The sequence below is a fragment of the Drosophila kikkawai genome, chromosome 2R, assembly GCF_030179895.1.
Source record: "Drosophila kikkawai strain 14028-0561.14 chromosome 2R, DkikHiC1v2, whole genome shotgun sequence".
NCBI lineage: Eukaryota > Metazoa > Arthropoda > Insecta > Diptera > Drosophilidae > Drosophila > Drosophila kikkawai.
Window position 1 is genome coordinate 21336446 of NC_091729.1, and position 27581 is coordinate 21364026.

The 27581-nt window shown below is 39.9% G+C and overlaps 2 protein-coding genes and 18 non-coding genes across 20 annotated transcripts in view; 8 read left to right on the forward strand and 12 right to left on the reverse strand.

The window, feature by feature from the left end:
• EcR (Ecdysone receptor) overlaps nucleotides 1-11027 on the reverse strand; it is a 66036-nt gene extending 55009 nt beyond the window's left edge. Inside the window, exons 1-4 of the mRNA XM_017181584.3 lie at nucleotides 10865-11027; nucleotides 9961-10121; nucleotides 6419-6979; nucleotides 6200-6357 (exon numbers count right to left, since the gene is read on the reverse strand). Of these exons, the coding sequence (XP_017037073.3) occupies nucleotides 6200-6357; nucleotides 6419-6879 (619 nt within the window). The 5' untranslated portion in view covers nucleotides 6880-6979; nucleotides 9961-10121; nucleotides 10865-11027. The remainder of the gene's footprint in view (nucleotides 1-6199; nucleotides 6358-6418; nucleotides 6980-9960; nucleotides 10122-10864) is intronic.
• TRNAN-GUU (transfer RNA asparagine (anticodon GUU)) lies at nucleotides 7038-7111 on the reverse strand. Its single transcript has one exon. It is a non-coding gene; the product is annotated as a tRNA-Asn (tRNA).
• TRNAN-GUU (transfer RNA asparagine (anticodon GUU)) lies at nucleotides 7460-7533 on the forward strand. The gene has a single exon. It is a non-coding gene; the product is annotated as a tRNA-Asn (tRNA).
• On the reverse strand, nucleotides 7844-7917 carry TRNAN-GUU (transfer RNA asparagine (anticodon GUU)). The gene has a single exon. It is a non-coding gene; the product is annotated as a tRNA-Asn (tRNA).
• A 4310-nt stretch (nucleotides 11028-15337) lies between the features above and the next one.
• TRNAR-ACG (transfer RNA arginine (anticodon ACG)) lies at nucleotides 15338-15410 on the forward strand. The gene has a single exon. It is a non-coding gene; the product is annotated as a tRNA-Arg (tRNA).
• A 225-nt stretch (nucleotides 15411-15635) lies between these two features.
• On the forward strand, nucleotides 15636-15709 carry TRNAN-GUU (transfer RNA asparagine (anticodon GUU)). The gene has a single exon. It is a non-coding gene; the product is annotated as a tRNA-Asn (tRNA).
• A 140-nt stretch (nucleotides 15710-15849) lies between these two features.
• TRNAK-CUU (transfer RNA lysine (anticodon CUU)) lies at nucleotides 15850-15922 on the reverse strand. The gene has a single exon. It is a non-coding gene; the product is annotated as a tRNA-Lys (tRNA).
• Nucleotides 15923-16281: 359 nt separating this feature from the next.
• On the reverse strand, nucleotides 16282-16354 carry TRNAK-CUU (transfer RNA lysine (anticodon CUU)). Its single transcript has one exon. It is a non-coding gene; the product is annotated as a tRNA-Lys (tRNA).
• Nucleotides 16355-17183: 829 nt separating this feature from the next.
• On the forward strand, nucleotides 17184-17256 carry TRNAK-CUU (transfer RNA lysine (anticodon CUU)). Its single transcript has one exon. It is a non-coding gene; the product is annotated as a tRNA-Lys (tRNA).
• A 229-nt stretch (nucleotides 17257-17485) lies between these two features.
• TRNAI-AAU (transfer RNA isoleucine (anticodon AAU)) lies at nucleotides 17486-17559 on the reverse strand. Its single transcript has one exon. It is a non-coding gene; the product is annotated as a tRNA-Ile (tRNA).
• An 89-nt stretch (nucleotides 17560-17648) lies between these two features.
• TRNAK-CUU (transfer RNA lysine (anticodon CUU)) lies at nucleotides 17649-17721 on the reverse strand. Its single transcript has one exon. It is a non-coding gene; the product is annotated as a tRNA-Lys (tRNA).
• A 626-nt stretch (nucleotides 17722-18347) lies between these two features.
• On the reverse strand, nucleotides 18348-18421 carry TRNAI-AAU (transfer RNA isoleucine (anticodon AAU)). The gene has a single exon. It is a non-coding gene; the product is annotated as a tRNA-Ile (tRNA).
• Nucleotides 18422-18572: 151 nt separating this feature from the next.
• Nucleotides 18573-18646, reverse strand: TRNAI-AAU (transfer RNA isoleucine (anticodon AAU)). The gene has a single exon. It is a non-coding gene; the product is annotated as a tRNA-Ile (tRNA).
• A 117-nt stretch (nucleotides 18647-18763) lies between these two features.
• Nucleotides 18764-18837, reverse strand: TRNAI-AAU (transfer RNA isoleucine (anticodon AAU)). The gene has a single exon. It is a non-coding gene; the product is annotated as a tRNA-Ile (tRNA).
• Nucleotides 18838-21778: 2941 nt separating this feature from the next.
• Nucleotides 21779-21851, forward strand: TRNAR-ACG (transfer RNA arginine (anticodon ACG)). Its single transcript has one exon. It is a non-coding gene; the product is annotated as a tRNA-Arg (tRNA).
• A 169-nt stretch (nucleotides 21852-22020) lies between these two features.
• TRNAR-ACG (transfer RNA arginine (anticodon ACG)) lies at nucleotides 22021-22093 on the forward strand. The gene has a single exon. It is a non-coding gene; the product is annotated as a tRNA-Arg (tRNA).
• Nucleotides 22094-22872: 779 nt separating this feature from the next.
• TRNAK-CUU (transfer RNA lysine (anticodon CUU)) lies at nucleotides 22873-22945 on the reverse strand. The gene has a single exon. It is a non-coding gene; the product is annotated as a tRNA-Lys (tRNA).
• Nucleotides 22946-23216: 271 nt separating this feature from the next.
• On the forward strand, nucleotides 23217-23289 carry TRNAR-ACG (transfer RNA arginine (anticodon ACG)). Its single transcript has one exon. It is a non-coding gene; the product is annotated as a tRNA-Arg (tRNA).
• Nucleotides 23290-24174: 885 nt separating this feature from the next.
• Nucleotides 24175-24247, reverse strand: TRNAR-ACG (transfer RNA arginine (anticodon ACG)). The gene has a single exon. It is a non-coding gene; the product is annotated as a tRNA-Arg (tRNA).
• A 1043-nt stretch (nucleotides 24248-25290) lies between these two features.
• Nucleotides 25291-27014, forward strand: Cyp6w1 (Cytochrome P450 6w1). The gene is made up of 2 exons (XM_017181695.3): nucleotides 25291-25797; nucleotides 25858-27014. Exons 1-2 carry the CDS (start codon nucleotides 25336-25338, stop codon nucleotides 26923-26925), a joined length of 1530 nt encoding a protein of 509 aa, XP_017037184.1. The 5' UTR covers nucleotides 25291-25335; the 3' UTR covers nucleotides 26926-27014.
• The last annotated feature ends 567 nt before the right edge of the window (nucleotides 27015-27581 follow it).

The following is a 27581-nucleotide window of genomic DNA, read 5'->3' on the forward strand; positions in this document are numbered from 1 at the left end:
ACAAATCTCAAAGTATTATCACAGTATCTCTCTTTCATTACTGAAACGCACTGTACAACAAAGGCGAAAAATAATAACGCGAATATTATCGCCACCGTCTGTTTATTGTTAATTTTTGTATTATTTTTTTGTACTTTTTTTTTTGCCAAATTTTATGCGCCTGTGAGAGTGTTTCAGTGGCAGGGCGTAGAGCTGTGTGCGTGCGTGACCTTGAAATGGGTTGTGCTTTGTTGTTGGCGAATTTTGGAAATTATCGCGCGTGTTTCTGTATTCGCGAACGGCGAAACATCTACGCTCCCGCTCACGAAACGAAACGAAAGTCGCTCGGCGCTTTCATTTCGATCGGTTGACAAAATGCAACCAGCTAAAAAAAAAATATATATATATTTATATATGTATCTTTGTGTGGACAAAAGTATCTGTATCTGTGCGTTTGTGTGCTGGCCAAAAAAGAAAGAAAAGGCGAAATGAAATGCGCTCGGCAATTATCAGAGTCGCTGCCATGAAATTAATTATCTTTTTACAGAGATGCACGATAAACTTGCGCGACTCGCAAAAAGCCAAAGTTCGCTGTATTAATTCAAGGCCAAGTGCGATACGCGAAAAAGTGCAAACAGCGGCGCAGCAGCAGCAATAGCACCGAGTATTCATGCGCACAGAGAGAGAGTGTATTCTATATACTTGTGTACGCGAACCGACATCCGCAACAGCACAAATAATTCAGTGAATTCGGCAGCAAGAATCTCAGTAGAATATTTTGCAAATGTTTTCCTATCTTACCTAGTCAAAGAGGTGGATTTAAAAGCGAGAAAGCATTCAAATAAATGCAGAAAAAATCTTTAAAAAAGGTTTATAAGTCTGGATCTATAGAACCTATTAGGTCACACTTTTGTCTTTATTATGAAATATATTATTATAAAATATAATAAGAAATATAATACCAACAGGAGGGCCACAGAACTCGTTATGATAAAGATGTCAAAAAAGTTACACATGATAACCCAAATTCATTTCCTGATCAATCTTATTACAAAAATTCATCAATATTCTATACCTAAGATCCTTTCTTATTTCATTTCTCTTGGAATAACTTGAATACTAAGTTGTATTTTTAACAAAATTCTAATACATTTTATTTTAATATTTATACATATGGTAAAATATATAAGCCACATCTGTTTATAAAAGTTTGACCCCATTTTTAGCCGTAAATATTAAACAGCTACAATTCAGAACTCATTTAAGATGAAGGCTTATATATAAAGTTCAAGGGTTTCAAGCCACAAATCCCTTTCAGTTCCACAATTAAACGTTCTTTCATCAAGAATAACAATAAATAATCTCCATTAATGCCAACTAAAGGCTGTGTAAATGCCAATCACCTGCCACAAGGAAACTTTAGGGCTCAAATGCAGATTCAACACCCTCTGTTCTAGGGTGGGACTAACCCTAACTAACCAAAGGCACGTTTGGGAGATACAGAAATGAGTGGGGATTACGGGTAGCTAAGCTCCGATCAAAGTTATTCATCAAAACAACAACGTCATCATGAGGGTCTTTGTCATTATCCGGTTCATTTGTGGCCGATCGTCATCATGAAAACGAAAATTTCACATGGATTTCAAGGACAAACCCAATGTGCACATCGTATGTATAATGTTTGTATGTCTGCCATCAGGGGAATTTGTTTCTTTTTTTTTTTTATTTTTATGTTCTCTCGTTTGGATTTTTTATTTGTATTTTTTTTTGCAGGAATTAATTGTGCGGGTTCTGCATGAAACACACACGCACACAACATGCATTTAAGTATATAACATACATAAGCGAAAAAAAAAAGCAGAATGCCGAGGGCAAACAAGAACCCGCCACTCTGGAATCGACAGCGCGTCGCACGAGGCTCCTGTGCTAATGGCATTTGGCCTATTTATGCTTCCACGTATCGAGCTCGAAATACACACACATACAGGCGCAGATATATGAGGTAACGCTTCACTCCGGGGCTTCAGTTGGGTTTTATTTTAACCCTTCGTCCTCTTCCCTAGAGGACTCGGACTGCGGACTGTGAACTGTGGACTGCGGACTTTGGACAGAGGGATTTTGGGGTAACTTTTCAGTTTTCAAACTCTGAATTGGAATTACAGTTGGGAAGTTAATTGGGTTACAAGCGCACTGGGTTAACACAGGGTGCAGTTAAGGACCTTACAATAACAAGATGGGTAACGGCAAGCGATTAGAGAGGTGGCGTCATGTTCTCTTGAAGTTAGGTTTAAAAACCTGAGAGAAGACGGTGTTGAGCTTGCCGATTTCCTGAACACAAGTATTTTGTAATTTTTAAAGCACAAAATAAAAAAAATCCTCTTAAATAGTTTCATTGTGAAGTTTAAAATTTTTATACGGAACAAGAGCAGAAATTTGTATTAAATAATATAAAATAAATCTTTTTACGAGCTTATCTGTGCACAAGAATTTTGTAGCATTCTAGATCTGTACGCCAACATATGCACTTTTTAATCTGAGAATAAAGAATGTCCGAATAGAAAAGGTTTCTTCTAAATTTTCGGCTGAAAAGAAGATTTTTAACAGTTTTTTTTGTGCCGGATGTTGCGATTTAGACCTCAATTTAAATAAATAAATAATTAAAATATGACATGTGTATAAAATTATGATACATCCGCATCGATCTAGACTTTAAACAAAATAAATATAATTAGACATGAATGTAAAATTGCAAATATCCTAGGAATACTATTGTTTTATCTCTTTATGATCGTTATACCAATCTTAAGTCCTGATGAAGACCAAATCCTATCGAGACCCTGTATATGGGCTCCGACTTGGACTTCCACCCCTCATCCTGGTGTTGCACTTACTTTTTGACAGTCTTCTGCTTTCCATGAACAAATTTGCGGATATATATTGTACATACATACATGTTTGTATATATGTTTTCAAGATCAAGGTCAGACCATATGCATAAGCTTATGTACAGCGAGCACAAAAAAAAAAAAAGAGCGAGAGAATCGCAAACATGTGCCGCCTCATAAACAATGGCTGGCGAGCGAGAGCCTTTGGCTCTGGTCCGATACCAAAGTCCGCTTTTGCTGTGCTTTAGCAACCCCTGCAGACCATTTGACACACTAAGGCAAAACTTCTGTGTGTGTTTTTTATTCTGGACAAAGGCAGACAAGTGTACCTGCTGGCTGGTAGTAAAGCACAAAAAAAAAAGCAGCTGCTGTCCCTCCGCTGAGGATCAAGGCAGACGCGAAGGCCTTGAACAGAAGACGACGAGGAGCAAGATGAACCAGAACCGCAGCGACAAATTTCGGGCAAGAGACGAGCGATTGCCTTTTGGTCAGGCTACAAATTCTAAGGCACAAAACAATCAGGAAATGCAAGCGAGGGTTTACGGAGGGGGAGACCAGGCGAAACCAGTTCTCTGCAGAGTCCAGACACTGAGCCAGACTGGCAACGGTTATCATGTTTCAGGCGCATGATTGAAAAATCTTTGCTGCTGCTCCTCCTCTGCATTGCGTGTCCTGACCAGATTAAGTCGAGCCTTGGCTTGGCCGTCTAGACTTTGGGCTGGGCACTCCTCTAAGGCAGCCCCTAATTGCAAGCATTGCTTCATCGATGCCAATCGATCGATTCGATTTGTCAGCCGGCAGAGGTTCTGCTTTTTGCTCGAAAAGTGCCCAGAGGCAAGCAGCTTGAATGCTAATTTTGGTTCTTGAAATTTCGGTTGGGATGAAAGCTTATAAAACTATCAGATAAAAAACTGAAATCCTGGAGAACTGATATTTAACTTTCCCTTTTAACTCCCTCGATCTATCCTTTTAAGAAACAAATATTGGTTGGTTAGCAAATATTTTCAAATAAATTTATTAGTCCTTGAACCGAGATGACCTTGTACTTGTCAGCAGCAGAAGATTAATGTTTCTATGGCTTATACACACTTAGGCATAAATAACCCAAAACCCAAAACGACAGAAACTGAAAACGCAGTGAAATGAAAATGTCAAGAAAATGTTGGAAAATAGTTGTGAAATCAAGCAAGCTCACATTCAATTGGCAGAAGAAAATGGTAAAGTTTTGCCTGGGAGAATACCTCCTCTCCGCCGAGAGAAAAGCCAATTGCCAGTGAAATTGAAAAAGAAAAAGAAAAAAATCCAAATAATACAACACACCCACATCACAACCCACACAACACTTTGAACAAGGCAGAGCTCTGTGGAGGGGCCAGGATTCTGTCTGTCTGGCTGCCTCGTCCTTACAAACAGCCTTGGCATGATTTCATTACGCACGCCTGCCCCAGACCCCCACCCAAGTGCACCGACTCGCTGATTTTTGGGTCGCCCGCACGACCCGCGCTCCGCCAGACACATCCCCGAACTGCCAGGTTCAAGCGCACGCACAATCCGGAGAAGGGAGCTTGAGTCCCTGCCGCAGGATCGATTATTTTCGGGCTACAGTGGCCATTTTATTTTAGGAGTCATAAAAGCAGCCCCAAAAGGAAACCCCTGAAACTAGGGATCATGAAGGAGGCTGAAGGGCGTTGGCTTGGCCGTTGGCCATTAACCGCCTCCACCTCTAGGCCTGTTTGGCCACCTCCCCCATTTTCAGCCCAGCCAAGTTTACGATGCGGGGCATTTAGTGCCAAAAAACGACGCCGGCATCGCTGCCTCTGCTCTGCTCTGTGTGTGTGTGTAAGTGCCTACGCCTGTGCGTGTGCAGTCCTTGTCTGGTGACCTTCAACTTTCAACTTTATTGCCATTGTCAGTCAGACGCCTATCGCAGAACCCGCCCCCCGCCGCCCACAATCATCCGTCTGTCTGCGCTCGTCCAACTGCGGCGCGTTTTGGTAATTTCGAGGCTTACATTCGCCCGGCGTCTGCCTGCGACTGGGTGGGTTGGGTGTTTGGGGGTGGCCCGGGGGTTTTGGCCTTTTATTTGCCTTGTCTGCAGCGCCCGCGACCTTGAAGCTGGCCACGTTTTCACGTGAAAGGTGAAAGGCACGTTCGTTCTCGGCTTATGTCTGGTGCTCTTCGTTTCTTTGTGGGCGGTGGGTGTGTTCTTCATTCCTGTGTCATTTGGTTTGTCGTTCGTGCCTAATTCCCGGTTTGGTTTCCCTTCGTCTTGGTATTCAGCATTTTCCTGATTATAATCGAGATTCGCTGCTATTATTGGACGCGACAGGTGAACAAACCCAACATATGTATGTACATTTTAAATATCAAGGCGTATACATTTTCATTAAGATTGGTTTGCGGAAATATTCTTCCGTGGCAGACAGCGATTCGTGTGAAAGCAAAAATAAAAGTTGATAAGGACATAGGCCAGAAAATAAGTACCGATAAAAGAACAGGGACAGGGAATTGTGGTTATATTGCTATTGAAGTTAAACCTCAAATGTACTGTACAATATTGTTCAAAAATTGTTATATTTTCTTAAAATATGTTTGGCAGAATTAGCTGCTTTTGTTCAAACATTTCCTATTTATGTGGAACTAATCTATATTTTTATGTAGATACTTGTACTTTAACTTTATATTTGGTAGTTGTTAAAAAAATTTTTTTTTTTTTTTTATTTGTATTTAAAAATTAAACTAATCAATAAACCTTTTATGGAAAGTTTCTATAAAAAAAGCCATAAAAGTCAAGTCGGTAAGGAGGTACATATTTTGACAAAGCAGTCAAAAAACTGCTTAGGCTACATAGGTACAATATTACCGACTTCAAGCAGCAAACGACCCACAGATGGTGCTGTAATTTTACACTAAATTTCCAAGCTAAATCGAGGATTTTAATTTCCCTTGCTTATTTCAGGACTTTTTCCTAATTAATTTCCCAAACCAAATTAATTTCCCTTGTTTTTTTATGGAAAGTTTCTATAAAAAGTCAAGCAGTGCATTGCACCTCCTTACCGACCGCTAAAAGCTTTTTAAAAGCTCGCGAAAAGAAATTAAAGTTAAAAAATAACCTTGCTTAGCCAAAAATGCGTCAATTTAAATTCAAATAGATTTAAAAATAGAAAAACAAATTTTTTCGAATATTTAGCAATTCTGTGGCATTCCTATGATCAATGTAAAAATTGGACACAATATTCTCAAGATATTAGATTAAAAAATTAAATACCTTACCCCCCCCCCCCCCCCCTTAAAATATTTTTGAGAAAATTATTAAAATCTTTCAGATGACTTACCTGTTTTTCCGTTGGGACTGTAAGGGTCGTAGCTTCCGGCAGACATTGGCGAAGCGTAGCCGTTGTAGCTGTGGTTCTGTGAGCCGGGCGACGGCGAAAGCGGGGGAGCAGAGCTGGGCACGCTGCCCGGACTCGGAGTGGACATCCAATCCTCGGTGCTGTGGGAGGAATTAAAACCATAAGTGGGGTTGTGCGTGTGTTTAGAGTTTTATATCTTACGCATCTAAGCGTGGTCGCTTGTTGGGGACCAGCACCAAAGGGCCGTTGGCTGACGCAGCTGCTGCCGATGTGGAAGCCTGCGTCGATGGTGTCTTGTTGGAAGTTGGAGCCGATCCTGCTGCGGAGGCACCCGCTCCGCCGGCCACCGTGCTCAAGGCTGTGTCCGGCATGGGCTCTATTTTAATTGTCTTAGATGCTGGCCTCAGTTTGTCTTCGACTGCGATTGTTATTGTTGCTGCTGAGGTTGATGGGGATGCTGTTGCGCCGCCATTCGCACTGGCCACATGCAAGGTCAGGGCGGCATGGCTATTGCTCGTGGGCGTGGCAGAGGAAGAGGCGCCTGCAGCGGCAGCTAATTGTTGTTGCAGCAAAATGTGGCTGGGAATCGAGGAACGTTTTTGCTTCGTTGTCGACGCCGGTTGTTCCTGTTGCTGCTGCTGTGTCGCATTCAAACGGTACATGGTTGTGGGTGCATGAGATTCCTACTACGAACAGTTGAATGTTTCTGACAACATGTCCACGCCTTCATGTTGTCCATATGCATGGTATTTACATAATTTCCTAGAAAAGAAATTAAAATGAAAATGTAGTTTTGAAATGAGAAAAAAAAAAGTTGAATCGCCCCCGGGTGGACTCGAACCACCAACCTTTCGGTTAACAGCCGAACGCGCTAACCGATTGCGCCACGGAGGCAGCTGTCAAGCGTGTGTCAAATGAAGCATGTAAGCCTTTGGGAAATTATTTATTGCAATACAATTTATTTAACTGGATGCATATTTAGCTGCATTTTTATAATACCTTTCTGATATTCCTACTTGTTTATCTATCTTATTTCGTCTGTAAATAATACGGTCTTTTATTTTTATTAATCTTAACTGGCTTATCTACTTATCTCGATGTCTCTTATCGCAAATATATATAAAATAGTTTATAAAGCCAAAAGGTTTAAAATTGAATCGTGTTATTAAATAAATGTTCTTATATTTAGTTTTAAGCTTCCATAAAATCTCAACCGGTCTATAATTTTGCAATATTTCCGTAGCCTCCGTGGCGCAATCGGTTAGCGCGTTCGGCTGTTAACCGAAAGGTTGGTGGTTCGAGTCCACCCGGGGGCGGCTTTTATTTTTGATACTTTTACGGTTTTTATGATAAATCTATCCGACAAATTTATTATTTTAAGCAAACTTTAAATCTAACTTTTACTGGAGTTTGGAATTAAAATATAAATACAGTGACGTGAGCGGAAGAGCCTCGGCTGGGATTTTGCCAAATAATCAGTGGAAAGGAGCCACTAAATTAACCAATCTCATCTTTTCCAGACGAGTAATTCCAGATATTAAATCCAATCTCTCATTTAACATTTCAAAAATAAAAAATTTAAACGGTTTTAAACATAAAAGAAGAAGAATATAACAAAATAGAAAACGCCCCCGGGTGGACTCGAACCACCAACCTTTCGGTTAACAGCCGAACGCGCTAACCGATTGCGCCACGGAGGCGACTGCGCTCGACTGGTCAAGTGCTGTTCTTGAAAAACCGAACTACCTTTAGAAATTGACAACAAAGAATTTATTTAATTTGGTTCTAACTCAAGAGTAACAAAATGTAGTATGCTTTAAAATATATAAATCCTAAAGTTTATGACAGCGGTCGCTACATGTTTAATCCTTACAACTTTTTAAGCTTATTTTATTATATCATCTGACGTCGTCAAACAAAATCAATGCAGTTGTTTAATGCATTTTAAATCAGTGCATAATGCAATGGAACCTAAGCAAAAGCAACCTAAGTGCTCTGTAAAAATTAAATTCTAATATGTGGTACCCAGCTAGCGATACACCCCAAACACACACACCCCCCAATAACCAACACACAGAACGCACCCAAGCGCGGCGCCGACAAAATGGCGTAAGCATATTGACCCAGAATCCTTCATAAGGTCATTTTACGTTGGGCACCGCCAGCAGCTATATATTCACGAACGCCCTACCGCCTACCGAATAGATCCGAGCCCTGTGACCCAATTTCGGCCGAAGATTGTGTGGCCCATCTAGAGCCTACTGCCTTAGTCCGATTATTAAAATATAATTAGCCCAGCCTGTGAATAAAAATATTCTACTAAAGTACGACTTGTATCCCATGATTGGCGTCTGGTATTCAGATTGAAATCTATTTGTGGCACATAAAAAATAGCGAAACAGAACAGACTTTTATTTACTTGCTCCTCCGCCTTTTCAACCCGCCGTGTCCCACCGGCCGCCGTCAGAGTTTATTCGCCTTTCGGTTCGTTTCATTTACTTCTGGCATGTTGCACTTGCACTAATTTCGTGGACCGGCTAGTTGTTGTAGTATTACATTTGTGTGTTTGAGTAAACAAACCGACAGGCGGATGGACCGACGAATCCGTCTGACTGATGTAGAGACAGACGCACTGCAAATGATGCATTTCCGCTGCATAAAAAACAGGAGAATTTTTTTGGATCTGCTTTTTATACGCGGTACTTATAGGGTGCTAGGGTGTTATAGCTCAGTGTCAACAAAATATGTATCGCCCAACGTATATTCTTGATCAATAATACCAGGTTAGTTTAATTAGTGATGTCCGTCTTTATAAGACAATACATCTTAGAAGGCAAAGGAGCTAAAGTTTCTAAACTTTTGTACAAGCTTGTTTAAAAAATTGGAGTCCTGCTTAATAGAACTACCGGGTATATCATATTCCATCAAACTCGACTGTAGCTTTCTTACTTGCTTTATAAAGCACCGGAAAAACTTCGTGAGGCGACCAGAACTCATCTGCATTTCCAATTACCATTGTCGCGCAGAAATCAACTGCAATTTATGTGCATGGCAATTAGAAGAAACAAATCAATTTGCAGTTTGTATACCCGGTATCCATAAAATGGTATTATAACATAGGCATCTTCGACTATATAAAGTATACATGTTCTTCATCAGCATTATCACCCCACCGTGCCCAAGGTACAACATTATTTGAGGAGTACGTATTTATTTTCTAAATTCTAATATAGATTTTTTAATTTTTTGCAAAATACCAATTTGACATAATTTATAGCAAGATTTTTAAATCATAAAAAAATCATTTTTTGTTATTTATGGATATGTGGAAAAATAAAGGAATACTGCCGATTTTCAAGAACACAATATATGTACACATTGTTAATTTAATAATAGATATAGTTAAAATGTGACACAACCATATCATATACCAAGTAAACAAAAAAAAGACGGTTTTTATATATATTTTTTCAGTTTCGGATCGTTTCTGGTGTAATTTTTTTAGCATTATCCAAAAAGGTAATTTATCTTAGCATCTTACCTTAGCAGATACTTTTATAAAATGCAAAACTAAATTATGTATTTTGATTTAAAAATGTTTTCAGCGACGCTCATAGCTCTAATTTATAATATAAACTTATATAAATTAATAAAAATTAAATGTAAATTCATTTCCGGAAAAATAAAAGAATCTTTATATTTTTTTGCTTTCAATTTCTAAAATCATTATTTTGAACACTCACCAAGGTTTTCATGCAATTTGATTGTAATCCAAAAATATCCTACTTTGGGATTGTCTTTCGTTCTTTTATTTATATTATATTTATATCTGTGTTTATTGCTTTTTAATTATTGTTTGTGATTCACTATATACCGAAGTCTGTAATTTCGAACACTGGTTAAACTGGAAAGTTCATTTGATTGCGTTTAAAGAAAACGTAGTGGTTTCAGACCACAGTGCAATGCATTTTCCATTAGCACTCTCTTGCAGTGGGAGAGAGAGTGCTTAGCAGAAAACAGAAAACGAGTGTGAAAGAAAACCACAGACAGAGAGAGAGTGGGAGAGAAGGAGGGGGAGGGGAAGAGAGAGAAAGAAAGAGAGACAAAATGCAGCCAACTCCTCCATTCTTGCTTGCCGTCCCCAGACACGTGCATTTTTGGCCGTCGTTGTTGCAGCAATTAAATTGAAATACTCAAGAGTCAGCAAAAAGTTTGAATGAAATTATGATTGGCACACTGCACTCTTGCAATAGTTGTAAACATTTCTGTGTAAAAAATTCTTTTTGTGGGGTTTGATAAACATTGCACATAGAGAGAGAGTCGATTTTCCTCTCCCACTCTCACTCCCACTCACATAATCTCTCTCACTGAGCGAGTAAACAAGCGCCAACTGCATGGAATGTTTGATGATGGGGCTGGGGGTAAGGGAGCTAGGGGGACGTGTCACTCGCCAGAAGCAGCACCAACAACAACACACAAATATCCAGCTCGGCACAGTTTTTGTTGCTTAATAACTCATTGCTCGGAAGTTCGGCTTCAACCACTCTGGGTTTTCTCTCAATGAACTCTAAGCCTTTTAAGACTTTGTTTTAGATTGATTTGCAAGCGGAATGCAAATGATTTCCCTTGCTTTATTCGAACACATACACAGATAGAGGGCTGCGCGTTTACAAATCCGAAACGATGGTGGCAGTGTGCTTTTCCAGCATTGTCCGAGTTTATTTTTGATTTTTCTGCATTTTCCACTGCCGCGCGATGTAATTTGTACGAGAAACTGAAACGTCAACGCCGCCGCCTCTGCCGTCTTTAACGGCAGCTCTGCCTTGGCCTCTGCCGCGACTGTCAGGTGAAGCTCTCTCCCGCTCTGGGGCTTCTCTCCTGCACTCTCCCACCCCCACTCCCCACGCTCTCGACCCACCCAATAGTGCTGCTTTTGCTGCGCAGGCGCTCTCCGATGACTTTTTCGGCCTGGCAATACCGCCTTCTGCTCACGAATCCGACTTTTGGTTTCTGTGTCTTCCGATTTGATTTTTTGTTTTGGCGCTTGGCTCGCTCACTCGACTTTCGCGGCAGCCGCTCTCAGGGGCAAGAACAACAACGGCATGCTGCAGGAGGAGCACAGTGGGAGCTGGGGTTTGGTGATCTTCAATTGGCGCATTTCCGATATGGTTTTAAACAGTTTCAATTTGAAAATAAAATGTATTTAAGCTAACATTACAAATGTTATTATTCTGATAGTCTTTATTTTTAAGATAACAGATTTTAATATATTATATTTGGAGTTTGGTCAGCATTTAAATAGGTTATTTTAAAATTTGTAAGATGTGTCCCACTGTCCGCGTACTTGACCACATATACTTGCGCTCGTTTTGTTTTTGTTTCTCCGCTGTGCGGAACTTTTGAGAAAATAACTAACCGAAAACTGGTTTTCGCGCTGCGCTCATTTGCGAAGCCGAGACTTGTTGTTGCTGCTGCTATTCTTGGTTTCTTTTTCACTGTGGCTTTTTTAAGCTCTACTTGCTGCTGGCCTGCTGCTTTGGTTTGTTGTTGCTGTTTCGATTGCTTTTTTTGCGCTTGTGACTTTGTAACACACTTTTTGTGTGGATTTCGCCCGCTTCTGCTTCTGCTTCTGCTGACGTCGCTGCCTCTTTGGCTGCCGCTGCGATGTGACTTTTGATTTTAATGCTCTTTTTAGTATTTCTTTCAATGGAATTTTGATATTTTTTGTTTAAATATTTTATCCACCGCTGTCGACTGCACTGCTGTGATGGGAGAATAGCACGCACGTCTTATGTGTTTGATGGGAATTTGGCAATTTCCGTTTGTTTCGGCCAAAAGAACACGAAGGGGATAAGAAGAGATCAGGTGTGGTGGTAGAGTTACGTTACCGTTATGAAGTACAATCAGCAGGTCATTCCATCAACACACATTTGTACATATGTATTTACCTTTGTTAATACATAACCTCACTCTGCTGCTGGCCAATTGCCTAAGCTAATTTACAATAATCGTCTGTTGAACCTAAAAGCCGTTGGAATCCAATAAGGCGCCTACAGCCCTGCGAGTGCAAGGCAACCATGGTTTCACCCTTTTACCCCGCATGGTGCACGGGGGAGGTTGGGGATATCCACGCCCCAATGGAATGGCTCGACACGCGAGCGGCGAACATTTGAAGAGCAATAACAAAAAATGCTAGCGCAGCAATGACGAAAACGCTGAAAGCAACAACTACAACTACGACTGCAAACGACGGCAAGTTGAATGACATAAAGCATCAACTGACCTTCAACTCTGAGACTGAACCTTAGAAAAAAAAAAAAAAAACGAATAATTTTACACTCGCGGCACATATACAAACGTATGCAAATACAAGTGTGAGAGCGGCGCATGCAACTTTACAGCTTACAGCTCGCGAGATGTGGGAGAGAGATAGCGGCGGATGGCAGAGGCGGCGAAAACGAAATCGCCAAGAGTACTGAGCCATGACGAAAATGGGTGTTGCAACCAGACCCCGCTCTCTGGCCCTCTCACACTACACGTACGCCACCACGGCCACCCCCTCCCAACTAGCCACTCACACACACCCAGAGAGACCAGAAGAAGCGCGTTGTAATGATTCACGACGAGCAGATCAGGAGGTGAAATTATCCCATCCGCCTACCTTTCCCTAATCTCCTTTGAGTCAAAAATCTTTAAGAACGTTTGGAAAAAGACTGAAATTCATAATTTGCCAATGAATTCTATTAAAGGGTTTTTTTTATCATTGTCTGAAGTTTGCAACATAATGACCGAGACATCTATCTATCTTTGTATCTATAAGGCAGTGCAATCTAGACACGCGAATTTCTCTGCCTGGCCACTGCCTACACTGCAAACGAATTTTCGGCACACAATTGCCATTGTAACATAAAGTGATCAGCATCAAGAGCTGAATCTAAAAAACGTTTAAAAAACTGTAATTTTTCATTTTTAGCATGCAAATTTAAAACAACAACTTTTGTTTCAAACAAAAATATCTTTGAGTACATAAGCTAAAAGTTACGATATAGCCTGCAAATTTCAATATTTCTATTTTATTTCTATTTTAAAATCTTTTATAAAATAATATCTCCCGTTATATGCGAATATGTTAAATTTCACATTGTTTCCCAATTTATTTTTGGTTCGATCAGCTCGGCAGCTATATAATTTTGATTGATTGATATATATTGATTTTTTTTTCAAGTACAGGGTTAATCCTTATAGATAATCCTTTACTAGACAGACCCCCTGTAAGTGGGGAGGAATAAAGGGGTCCAGGAGCCCAAATGCGATGACGTAAATTGCCGACCGATGCCGATGAACGAAGCTTGCTCTTGCACTTGGTGGCGAGTGCATAATTTGCAGAGAAAAGAGAGAGAAAGAGAGAACACTGGGAGGTGGGCGCTTCGCTAGTTACAACTATGAGGGAGAGCGGCGCAGAGCGGCCTATTTCTCGTTGCATGTTTATTTTTGGAGGCGGCGGCCGCATTCACTCTCGATTCTCTGCCTAGCTTTTCTTTTACTCTTTTATTTTAGTTTTTAATTTTTTTTTTTTTTTGTTTTAAGTTTTATTTGTTTTAGGGCGTTGTACAATTGAGCGGATGCATCATGTGATGAAGGGTGGATAGTGGGTTGATAACTAGACAGAGGGGTGGGTTTTTGGCATGACATTTGCACCTGTGCAAATTACGTGAGAAATAGGTGGGTCAATTATAGTTATTAACTTGGTTTGTTGGATCCCAAAAGCTTGTGGAACTCAAATAGACAAATGCCCCCAAAAAATGTTTGTAGTGTAGTAGGACGCACCGTGGGTCAAGTTCACAATATCTTATAGCTAGTTTCCCAATTTAACATAACTTAAATATAATACAAAACTATTATTTTTCCCAAAACTATGCTATAGCTAACTTCACACCTGCTTTATATCGACCTTTTGTGCGACAGACAATTCCTCATGTTTTATGCATTTTGTCAGACGATTTCACCCCGGACACTGAAATTCCTTCACAAGGCGAATACCTTTTGATGAGAAAGGGTGAGAGTGTTGACCTGAGGCCTTCGGACTGAAGAGGCGAAGGGTCTGCCGACCGCTTAAAAGTTCAAAGCTTTCAGACCGAGAAGCCTCAAGCTGAATGGGAAACGCCCACTTTGGGGGACCCGGGTAGCAGCATTACGCTGCATCTTTTGAGCTGCATCCTTGACCCAAACAATGCGACAACTTGTGGGCGAATGATTGGTGGGAGCGCCGTCGCAACCACGTGGAAATTTAAATTGAATGTTAAGAAAGCGTTTAAACCTGACAGGCACGGGATCAGGTTTGGCAGTGACCATGTCGAACATATTATTTCATAGAGAGTGTATGACTCTCGACATGATGTCACAACAGGAGCGGCTACTTTGACCCTGGCACCCCACCCACCTCAAACCTGTGGAAAGTTCAGGATACTCTGTAGCCCAATTCCGACTATCAACGCGTGACTATCCAAGGTGCGTGCTGGGAATAGAGGCAAGCTAAAGTCTAGCAAAGAGTTTATGAAAAAAACAGACGGTGCTGACGAATCTTAAGGAGTTCAAGACAACCGCTGCGGATCATGGTATATTACCCTAATTTAAGTCAGTGAAAACAGAGTGATATCGAGGTCCAAATCAGCAAAAGGATTTTTAAACCAACTTTATTATTCACTTACCTTAAGACGATTTCGAGCTAAAGTTGTCACCTGTAAAAAAAAGAAAAATTATTATTAACTATTAAAAAACATTTAATTGTTTATTCTAAAAGGTAACAACACATCAAAGCAACGGGCCGTATAGAAAAAGAATTAAGAAATGTGATAAAAACACCTTAATACCTTCAAAAGTATTTCTGACAATATTGTTCTCCATCACCATTTTGTGTTGCTATGATATAAATGTTACTTTGTGCCTTGTTTCTTTTTAACAAATAAGCTTGCATCGCGGTATTTGTTTATACAGATCTCTTTGAGATCTCATAAGACTGCCACTTGCCTTAAGTGGATCAAGTGATTGTTATATTTGACAATGAAAATAAAGACAAATAGACAGACTTTTGAAGAGAAACGAGTAAACCGTTTAACACACGGTCCTGTGGCGCAATGGATAACGCGTCTGACTACGGATCAGAAGATTCCAGGTTCGACTCCTGGCAGGATCGAAGAGTTTTTTTACTTTTTATTTTACCAATCGGAAGAATTATAGGAAACAATTGAGAAAGTCGACAGAAAAAAAATTTTTTTAAGTTTAGACGGTGTTAATAATACTGCAGGAATAATATTACTCCATACAAAATTTGTATTACAAATTGTCTTTTAGAGGTTTAGGTGTTTTGAGAATCTCTGACTAAGTTCTAGTTGTCTATTATTTTGCTAGGATTTCAGTTGCCTCCGTGGCGCAATCGGTTAGCGCGTTCGGCTGTTAACCGAAAGGTTGGTGGTTCGAGTCCACCCGGGGGCGATTCGACTTTTTTTGTTCATTGTCTTTGGGCCCTTGATTGAATCTGCAAACATAGTTACCTTAAAAAATGTGGTGCCGCATTGACTCGTTTCACAATTTTGTGCAGTATTAAATTAAAAAATTAACTAAAAAAATAAATTCGCCCAACGTGGGGCTCGAACCCACGACCCTGAGATTAAGAGTCTCATGCTCTACCGACTGAGCTAGCCGGGCCTTGATATACTCATCGTTTGAAAAAGTTTCAGGATCACGATGGGCATGGTCGGGATCGCCCTATAGTTATTTTATTTTAATTTTTCTTAAAGGACTTTATGCTATAGTTTCCATACCATTGTTTATAATATTGTAAACAACTTTTTATTTTAATTAAAAAACATAATTTTTTAAGGGGCCCACAATGTCAATTCTAATTTATTAATTCATATCTTATGGAGTTTTAAGTAAAAAGTAATTTTACTTGCCTAATATTAATTTAGATTCCCAAAATACAAATTCGTAGCACCAAGGATTATTTGTTTGGTACAAAAAATATTTTGATATCGGCTTATTTGACAAGTTTGCAAAAAATAATTCGCCCAACGTGGGGCTCGAACCCACGACCCTGAGATTAAGAGTCTCATGCTCTACCGACTGAGCTAGCCGGGCTGAGTGAACCATTCTAAAAAACTTCCCTATGAAAAATTCCTTGCAAGGATACGCCGATCCTCTCCTAGATAAAGAGGTATAGTGGTAAGAATGAAACTATAAAACAGAATTCACAATTTTCATAACTACATAAAGAGAACGTTATATCTTAACAGAATATTGTTATATTCCTAAACCATTTAATATATCAAGCGTTGCAAGTAGATCAGAAATATTTATTTATCGACTATGCTAAATCGAAATTACTAAACTTTCTGAAAGCATATAGCCCTCTGTCTAGATTGTAGCGCAAAATATACCGTCTGCCAGCCTGATTATATGTGCGATGCCGTTGTCTGCAAACTCCCCTTTGTTTCTCTCACACAGTTCTCTTCCCTCCTCTTCCATTGCACCTACTCAGCTTCGCCTCTGCATTCTGTTTTGTTTCCTTTCGCACATTGTTTCGTTTTTAATATTTTGTGGCAAAGTAGAGCTGCCATGAACACTCCCCTCAAGGCCTTTTCTGCTCCCTTAAGTTGAGGTAGGCGCGTAATTTTATACATCATTACCATTAGGAAGCAGTAAAATTGGCTCAAGCTAGACAATAGGTTCCACCGAGGGACCAGAAAACAATTACTCAAACCAGGAAAGGAAGAGGCAGGGACAGCCGATAGGGACATAAACAGCGAGTGGATCTCAAAGGGAGCAGCAGATTCGACGAGAATATGGGAGAAGCTCTAAAGAGTGTCTAGACGGGGCTAAAAATAAATCAATGTGTTGGCTGCCACGTGTGCCATATTCTTAGGGCCTTCGAGGGAATATTTGTATTCTGACCAGAACTATGCCAATTGCCCGGCTAGCTCAGTCGGTAGAGCATGAGACTCTTAATCTCAGGGTCGTGGGTTCGAGCCCCACGTTGGGCGAAATTCAATATTTTTAAACATTTTATCTAAATAGTTTTAAATTAAATTCCTGCAAACTGATAAAAAGCATTACATTTTATTTGAACTGAATTTTTGTCGTATTTTAATTCAATGTTCAAATCCTTGGGTACCTGTTATCATAGAGTTAATCACTCTCAACTGTTTAATTTTATTATAAGGTAAATCTTGAAAACGTACATCAATTATTTTTGTAACAATAAAATAGATGTGGCCCATGAGGGGATCGAACCCGCGACCTTCGCGTTATTAGCACGACGCTCTAACCAGCTGAGCTAATGGGCCTCTTAAAACTTTCGGAAACGAAAAGCGAAAATAAAATACGGTACAATACAAATTGTTTATAATTTAAATTTAATAGATAAAAAATTAATCGCCCAACGTGGGGCTCGAACCCACGACCCTGAGATTAAGAGTCTCATGCTCTACCGACTGAGCTAGCCGGGCTGTGTAATCGCCGATCTCAAATAAATTTATTTTTAAATCAAAAGGACATTCTTAAATATAACAACTACAACGGAATATTACATTTTCTTCAATGACCCCCTGAACATTCTCCTAAAAATCAATATCATTACGATAAGAAAAACAAAAACAAAACAATAAATAACAAAGTATTCAAATATATAGTATAGAATATAGAATACTTAAATAGAATGCAAACCAAACAATAAACAGACGTTTCTTAAGTGTTGAGAGGAAAATAAATATTGGAATTAAAATTGTTACTAAAAACCAAGCTGCTATTTAAGTGACCTGTAGTTTTCCCATACTATTAGCATTTTTGTCAGAAGTTTTCAGAAAACCTTTAAAATAATAAATATTCTGGATCGGAATCATCAGTCGAGTCAATCTATTCATCTATCCTAATATCAGTTTTCTCGCAAGAAAAAATCTACAGCGACAAATTTTATAAAAATTACTTTACTCTAGAAATAGTCCCTATTTTAAAAACTGCAATTTTTAAAATGATCTTATTAATGCTTCGGACAACGAAGAAAACTTTGATCGATGTGAAACGCTGACGCAATAAATAAAAAATACCCGAAGTGATCTTAAATTTAAAAAATGAATGGCCCATGAGGGGATCGAACCCGCGACCTTCGCGTTATTAGCACGACGCTCTAACCAACTGAGCTAATGGGCCTCACGTTTTGCTGCTCAAAGGATTTTTAAATTTGAAACTCCTTTCCATTTTATTTAAGTTTTTTATTAATTAAAATATAAGTGTCTGGGAACATTGAATTTATGTATGCTTGCTTTTCGATCCTTATCATAAAATCTGAAAAAAAAATGTATGGCCCATGAGGGGATCGAACCCGCGACCTTCGCGTTATTAGCACGACGCTCTAACCAACTGAGCTAATGGGCCTTGCTGGTAACGGTTTTTTCAGGACTTTTCAGAAAGACTGCGTACAATTAGTGTTTATTATATTGGAAGATAAGCTAAATATAAATATTTTATGTTTGAAATACAAAAAAATAATCCTGGCCCATGAGGGGATCGAACCCGCGACCTTCGCGTTATTAGCACGACGCTCTAACCAACTGAGCTAATGGGCCTGCGTTGACAATGGGGGCGTACAAGTTTTCTTCCAATTAAACTTACCCCAAGATTGTTTTCCAGGTGACAATTAGCTACGATCGATCATCTATTTCTGGGAGTTCTATCACTGAAAGGGGGAGGACAACGGTTTTAGGCAATAAAAAATACTGAACAAGTAGACCAGTAGTCTGAAATTGCTTCAATGAATGGTGTTTTCACACATGGTACAATAGCAGAGGACAGAAAAACTAATGAAGAAATAAAAAATAATCGCGGAGGAGGCAGAGGAAGTAAGGAGGACTGCAAGTAGCGTAGATACTAAAAAGCGAATAACAACGAACCGACGCAATATGTTTTCTGTGGTGTAGGTTAGGGAGAGCAGCCCCCAACTCAACCCAATACATACATATGTACATATATGCATGTGTACATATGAACTTCAATAGGCCGTCTCGTCCGACAACTTGCAATTGTGGAAGAATGAGCGTGGAAACAGGCAGACAGCGCAAAAAGCTGCAAGAGATGGCAGCAAAAAATGTTGCAGCATTGCAAAGGCAGCAGCAGGCGGGCAGACAGGCATTCAGTCGGATGTCAGGGACATGAAGTTGCAATGAAAATGAAATTGCATGCGGCCCAAAGACTGGCGGGATATTTATACGGGAGCGCAGCAGTGTTGGTGCGGCGAATTATATTTAGTTGCCAGTGTCTGGTTCAACTGCCTTTTATGTGACAGCTTTTAGATATGTATCTACGAGATACATTTTAGACTCTGGCAGAGCGCACGCCGAGAGCTCTGCATCATCATCAGCATTCTCAGTGCGCTATTTTCGCTTTCAACGAATGTCCGCTGAAGAGTATAACGGCGAAGTTGCAACCAATATGAACGACGAGCTCTCAGGCTGCAAGACCCGTTTTCGGCAGGTTAATGGGGCAAAATATACTGGAAGAATCTATAGCAAAGGAAATGTACTTTCCGATCTACATATATGAGCAGAATAGCCAAAAATGTTGTAATTATTTTAATTTATAGGAGATTATGCTTTCAGGTATAGCGTGTCATCTCTTTGGGAAATATCCACGAATAGATGGCAAGTGCACTTGTCTTCAGTCGCACCTGAAGTCTCTGTCTCCAGAGTCCGAATCGTATAATTCGAATGTAGAATGTTTTATCACAACCATATCGGATGAATTTATACTTGGTTATTTTCAAAATAAACAGATTTTTAAAATACTTTTACAGAATATTAGCAAATAAGGGCCTTTTGTTGTTATATGGGATTTTAAATAAAAATAATATATTATTACCCACATATTTCCGTCATCCAAAACTATATTATGTACTAGAACAAAACCTCAACTTCTATTTCTTGTGACTGCTAAAAAAGAACTAAAATCTAAGGGATTTGTTCTGCTATCCAAAAGAATGTCTTTTCTTTATAAAGAATACTCCCTCTTAGAAAATCGAAGTAGGCCAATAAGATTATTGGGAAATGATTTTGGATGTATGCATATTAGAGGATGCGTTCCAGATATTGTTTGAAATGTATCTTTAGAGGTAAACCAATTCTAAGCAGCTATTCAACTTTGCTAAGCTTATACACAAGTATGTGGTGAGATGCATTTTACAACATGGATTAAACCTTTAACAAAAAAAGGGAAGGTATCCTATAGATAGATTTATTTTTTCTCCACTAGACGCACAGTGCAGACAGTGTACATACATATGTATGTGTAAATGGTTGTATATGGACCTGCATTAACAGCATTGACTGAGTCGCTAAACGAGTTAGCCGCGGAGCCGGCGGAGACAGAGGCGGCGATTCTTCAGCGGAGGCCTAGGGGCTCGCAAAGGGAACGAGAAGCGTGGAGAAACAGTGGGCATAGATGGAGAGGGAGAGAACCAGAGAATCGCAAGCACACCAACACAATATCATATGTACATATGTATATGTATGTAAATGGAGGGAGAAACAGCAGCTAAACAAACAGCAAGAACGAAACTACAGCAACAAAAATAACAATAATGGAAAAGAAAAGCGAAACAACAACGACAACGGCGTCTGCTTGTCCCAGTCGCTTTGTTTTTTGTTCTTACGCTTTGCCAGCTCTTTCGGGGCTTGAGCCGAAGCAGACGATGAAAACAAAAAAGCATATGAAAAACAGAATAGGCAAATCGAGGAAGAGAGCCGGAATATGTTTATATGTACATATGTATGTACATGTATAAATGTACATAAGTAAGAGGCATAAAAGATATGGAGAAGACTGAAGCTCTTCTGTTGATTTACGGCTTTTTAGCTGCAACTTACCGGAGCTGAACACAAATACTGTTTACATTCGCCACTTTGTTTTATGCGTTTCTACATTGCACTCTCACTCACACGCACATTCGCACACACGGACAGAACATTTAGTTGCAATTATCGCGAATATTTTAATAGTTTTTGTCACACCGAGTTTATAACCCACAGCAAAGGGGTCAAAATGTATTAAAACTAAGAACTTTTTTTACTTCGACAGATTGGTTTTTAATTGATTTCCACTTTTAGCGTTTGCCGCGCACGCTAGCTTGTCAACAATCCGTTTTCCGCCGAGCCAAACTGCACACTCGCAAACTCCAAGAACGACTGAGACCCACTGATTTCGCCCTCGATGCTGGTGCTTTGGGGCTGGCGTCGCACACTGGGGCAACTATACGAGTTCCGCGACAAAAAAGATAAAAAGTTGAATATAACATAAAGCAAAAAAATTAACTTGTTAAACAAAATATTATGATCTGATTTTAAACGTATATTTTATGATACTCACCTTTATTTTATTTTTTATGTAAATAAATATGAAACCACCTAGCATATAATGGCACTACGCACTGCTTACATAAAAGTCGATAAGACAGTGGCCACCTGATTGAAAAGCTGCCAAGCTACATGTAGCACATTTGACCCAATGCGTGCATGCGGTCCTGTGGCGCAATGGATAACGCGTCTGACTACGGATCAGAAGATTCCAGGTTCGACTCCTGGCAGGATCGAGTTTTTTTTTAATTGTTATTATTCCTTTTTTTGGTATTAAGTATAATAAGTGCTTCCGAATATTCTTAAAAAATTAGAAATATTTCTTTAAGCTATAAAATATGGAAATTATATCTAATTCGAAAGTATGTAGGGAAAACTCGGCATTTTGACGCAATGAAATCATGTGGTCCTGTGGCGCAATGGATAACGCGTCTGACTACGGATCAGAAGATTCCAGGTTCGACTCCTGGCAGGATCGATTTTTTTTTTATTTATTTTTTTTTTGTTCAAAATAAATGTTTTTCTTACAATGAAGGTTTTTATTTTATCTGTCTATTTATTTATAAATACCTTGGCGTTACCATGGACCGTAAACTTACATTCGGCAGACATGTTGCGAATATTCAGCATGCTTTTAAGGCTTTTAAGGTTTCCCAGATGGCATGGCTCCTTGCACCCCGCAACAAACTATCGCTTTACTTCAAGGTCATGATATATAAGTCAATTCTAGCCCCCTCCCTGTTTTATGGCCTTCAAGTTTATGGAATTGCTGCAAGATGTCATTTGAACAAGATTCGAATTCTTCAAGCAAAAACGTTAAGGAGGATTTCTGGGGCTCCTTGGTATATGCGGACTAGAGATACTGAACGAGACCTGAAGGTGCCCAAACTTGGCGACAAACTTCACACTATTTCAACTAAGTACATGGAAAAACTAAACAATCACCTAATAGTCTGGCTAGAAGATTAGCCACCTCTAAACACAGAACACGAGTCAGAAGAGGACTTAAACGTCACCACCCTCAAGACCTCCCTGACAGGGTCGTGACATAGCATTTCAGACAAAACATGAAAATAAATCATTTCAAATTATGTAAACTTAATACTCCTCCATAACTCAGCATTGTAAACTTAGAATTTACTTCGAATTAGGTTTAGTTGCGAAATATTTAGGAACCGGTGCACTAGTCTAATAAAACTTCATTATTTTTTCTCTACAACAAAAAAAAATATCTCTCTACTTAAAAAAAATTAATTTCGCCCAACGTGGGGCTCGAACCCACGACCCTGAGATTAAGAGTCTCATGCTCTACCGACTGAGCTAGCCGGGCACATGTGCAAAGCCAGTCAAATTACAGTGTAGGGTTAGGGACCATAACTCGCCCATTGTAGGTCGAGCTTTTTGTATGTAACAAAACTTAAACGCCACAATAAGTTTTTCTATTTTAAATTGATAATTTAGAAATGATGTACTAATAGATAAAAAAGTCACAATTTTCCATTTATTGTTTAAATAGTCATATTCTTTGCCCATTTTCAGCAATAGCTTCATCTACAAAAGCACGTAGAACATTACGATTATTGAGCGCATGAGGAAACAACGGTCCTGTGGCGCAATGGATAACGCGTCTGACTACGGATCAGAAGATTCCAGGTTCGACTCCTGGCAGGATCGAATTTTTTTTTTTTTTATTTCCAGAAATTTAACAGAAGTTTTTTACCCTAACAACTAGCAAATTATCCCATCCTTCGATTAAAAGACATAATCGATCGGGTTTATTTAAAAATACTTTAAAAAATGACAAGGTTTCCCAAAATTACAATATAAAGTTACTGATAATATAAAAATTATAATGATTCAATTTGTTATATGTATTTAGATTTTCACAATCTAGAAACAGAACTGCCCTTGCTTTTAGGAATGGGAATATTAAAAATCAATCGATTCGATATATGTAACGTTCTTTTTTAAATTCGAAATAAATTAATATATATATGTATATGTATGTATCTATCTGTATATTATATTCTGAAGTGATAACAAACAACGAAATAATTTCACATTTTTACTTCATTTACCTAAAAAATTTTTAATTTTACCTTTTCCTATACATTTTAAGATTGATTTTATATAAGCTTTAAGATAGAGTCGTCCGAAATTGATAAAATTAAAACAATTTTTTAAAATGGTAAACAATCATTTTATTTTAAGTTATTATAATTGATCCTTAGCTGACTGATTTTCAAATAAATATAAAATTCAAGAATAATCTCAAAGTAGCTCAAAATTTATTGAAAAATACGGATTTTTTTCGTTACTCTTTCCTATGTTAATTATATAATATCAAAGAGTATAGAACTATACAAGCGTACGGCATGCAAAGAATTGAAGGCGCTCTCTATAAAGTTCTAAAGTTTTTGGAAAAATATCTATATATATTATAATTAGATTAGTTTACGTATAAACGACCAGACGGACATGTCTAAATCAACTTGCTTTATGCTGATCAAGAATATATGTGGGTAATTTAAATTTAAATTAAAAATAATAGAAAAAAATCGATCCTGCCAGGAGTCGAACCTGGAATCTTCTGATCCGTAGTCAGACGCGTTATCCATTGCGCCACAGGACCGTTGAAATTGGGGCTCCCTAAGCCCTATGTTAGCTATTGAAGCCCCATAAAACGATATAGTTCTTCAGAATCGTCAGTTTATTTATAGATAAACAATGTACATTTTCGAACAAGACACTTGAGTTGACACAACCAGTTTTCTTGATCATCATATTGTTGTTCAATGGGGCAGAACGATTTTCCCTTCACTCGACCGTAAAATTCTAAGCTATCGAACATTGTTTACCAACAATCATTATTGCGTGTTGCTTGCCGGCATTCAACGAACTGGTCAAGAGGCAAACCTGTTATCAAAATAAATTAAGTATATCGCTGATAACACACGCTAGCAGATTTTCGATCTACTCTGTGCTCTCTCAGTAGTGGCCAGGGTGTTTCCTCAAAGCTTGGACAGACTACCAGCGCACGCTGACTCGATCAAACGGAATCAGAGTTCCCATCGACTCCGAGTCGCAATTCATTCAGTTTTTTTGCATAGTCACGGGGCCTAAGCAAAACAGTGTTTGGCAAAATTCGCCTAGTTAAACATTAAATGGCATTTTAAACACCCTTATCAGGGGAAAAGTGTGTACACTTGAAAAAAAAGTTAATAGTTGAGTTAAATAAATAGAATTTTCAGTGCGTTTGAAAATGAATGCCTGAACTATGTTCATATAATTTAAGTCTAGGAATATGTTATACTTTTTCCTTCCAACCCGCTGGCGAGAGCTCTGCCAGCTGCGAGAGGAAGACGACGACTTAGGAGAGTCATCATACGGGAGCTGCCCACCCGGCGAATAACCTAGTTAAATATTTTTTTGAATTGTTTCCTCTGCTACATATTATTGGACCAATGATTTAATAGTAGATATTAAGCTTAATGCAGCAAAGCTTTTAAAACCAATAAATATTATGCGAAAAAAAAAAAAAAAAAAAAAAAAAAAAAAAAAAAATACTTTTTCCTTGAGTGTTGATAAGAGTCTTAGAGCATCTGAGCTTTGGCTTTACCCTATATACTGTTGATATCAGAAAAGCTTCGAGCGATCACTTAAAAGCACCTGGTGGGTAGACGAGTCTAACAGTGGCTCCCGGCAGTCGAAGCTTCTACCATGTCGATCGAGCTCCTTTTCCTGCTCGCCACCTTGGCGATCGTGTTCTACATCTGGCAGAGGCGAGCTTTCAGTTTCTGGCAGAGTCGCGGGGTGAAGTTTATTCGCCCGGTACCCCTTTTGGGCTGCACCAGCCAGCTCTTGACCGGACGTACATCATTTTTAGAGCAAATCAAAAAGTTTCACGAGGCCCCGGGCTACGAGAATGAGCCCTTTGTGGGCGTCTATCTGGCCTATCGTCCGGCTTTAGTGATTCGCGATCTGGACTTGATCAAGACGGTAATGGTGAAGAAGTTCCAGTACTTTAACAATCGAGTGCTTCAAACGGATCCCCACAATGATGCCCTGGGCTTTAACAACCTATTCTTTGCCCGCAGTCCGGCATGGAAGGAGTTAAGGAACAAGCTCTCACCAGTATTTACCTCTGGAAAGATTAAGCAGATGTATCCGCTTATGGTGAAGGTAAGATTATATCTTAAGAACGATAAATGTATTTGATTATTAACAATATCTTACCCTTAGATTGGCAAAAACCTGGAGGACAGCGCCGACCGCCTGGGCAGCGGCTCAGTGGTCCAAATCAAGGATCTGTGCGCCCGCTTTACCACTGACCTGATCGCCACTATTGCCTTCGGGCTGGAGGCCAATGCTCTGCAGATCCCCAAGAGTGAGTTTTTCCATCACAACAAGGCAGTCTTTGCGGTCAGCCTGAGCCGAGCCATTGACTTTGCCATCATCTTCATGCTGCCGGCCTTTGCGTCACTGGCCCGCGTGAAGGTCTTCTCCAAGGATACCACCAAGTTCATCCGTAGCAGCATCAACTTTGTGCTAGCCGAGAGAGAGCGCACGGGGCTGAAGCGGAACGATCTTATTGACATCCTGCTGGCCTGGAGAAAGGAGGCGGCTGCCAATCCAGAGAAGAAGCATGCGGCCAATGACTTGGATTACCTAGTGGCCCAGGCAGCCATCTTTCAGACAGCCGGTTATGAGACAAGCTCCTCCACAATGACGCTGACCCTGTATGAGCTAGCCCAGAAGGAGGAGCTGCAGGATCGCCTCCGACAGGAGATTGCAGACTTCTTCGGCGATGAGGACCATATCAGCTACGAACGCATCCAGGAAATGCCCTACCTATCGCAGGTGGTCAACGAGACGCTGCGCATGTACCCAATTGTGGGCTACGCGGAGCGTGAGTGCTCTCAGCCCGTGGAGGGCGAAAAGTTCACCCTCAGTCCCTACAGCAACTTGGAGTTGCCGCACGGCATGCCTGTCTACGTGTCCGCCTTGGCCATTCATCGCGACCCGAAGTATTGGCCAGAGCCGGATAAGTTTGACCCGGAACGCTTTGCTCCCGAGAATCGGGACAACATTAACATGGATGCCTATATGCCCTTCGGCGTGGGTCCGCGCAACTGCATCGGCATGCGTTTGGGTCTTCTTCAGTCTAAGCTGGGCCTTGTGCACCTGTTGCGCAAGCACCGAGTCCACACCTGCGACCAGACCACCAAGACGATTGAGTTGGCCGCCATCAGTCCGGTGATTGCCTCGAAGAATGACATTGCCCTGCGCCTGGAAAAGGTTTCGGGGTAATGATTTGATTTGAATTTAATGAAATAGATCAATTCTAAATATTGTTGTTATTAAAACAAAAAAATTTGTTATCCAAAGAATGAAAGGGATATTCATGTGTTTTTTTTTTTTGTAAATCTTCTTGACTTTATATCTATAACCAGCTTTGTGTTTACACAACCACTTAACCTCCCAAAGATGCGGTTAGCTTCATTCGTGTGACAAGCCAAGGACACCCCGTGAACAATTATCCTTGAAGGAAAATGTCATAATGGCAGCAGCAGCACGCTGGAAACTGCATCACACAGCAGTTACACCACAAAAAGTTTTGCTTGCTCGACGGCTGTGTTGGGTCCAGAGCTCGGAGTCCTTGTTAGGGCCATGTAGCAACTTGTTGTTGTCCCCTCACAAGCACACTTGTCCTCAAGCACACACTCATTCCCATTCTGAGTGAAGCACTTAGCGCATTTAATGCGATTGTCAATTTACTCAGACCTCGTTGAGGAGGAAGTTTTGGGGGGGGGATTGCTGTCGAGGAGGGCGAGGAGGTGGCGCCTAATGACCGGTTGCAGCCGAGGCATGGATAGCTAATTATTCAGAGCTTAGGCTAATATCGTTCTTAAACTGGTTTGTAAGGTATACATTTCATATATTATATGTCTTTTATGAAGATTGAG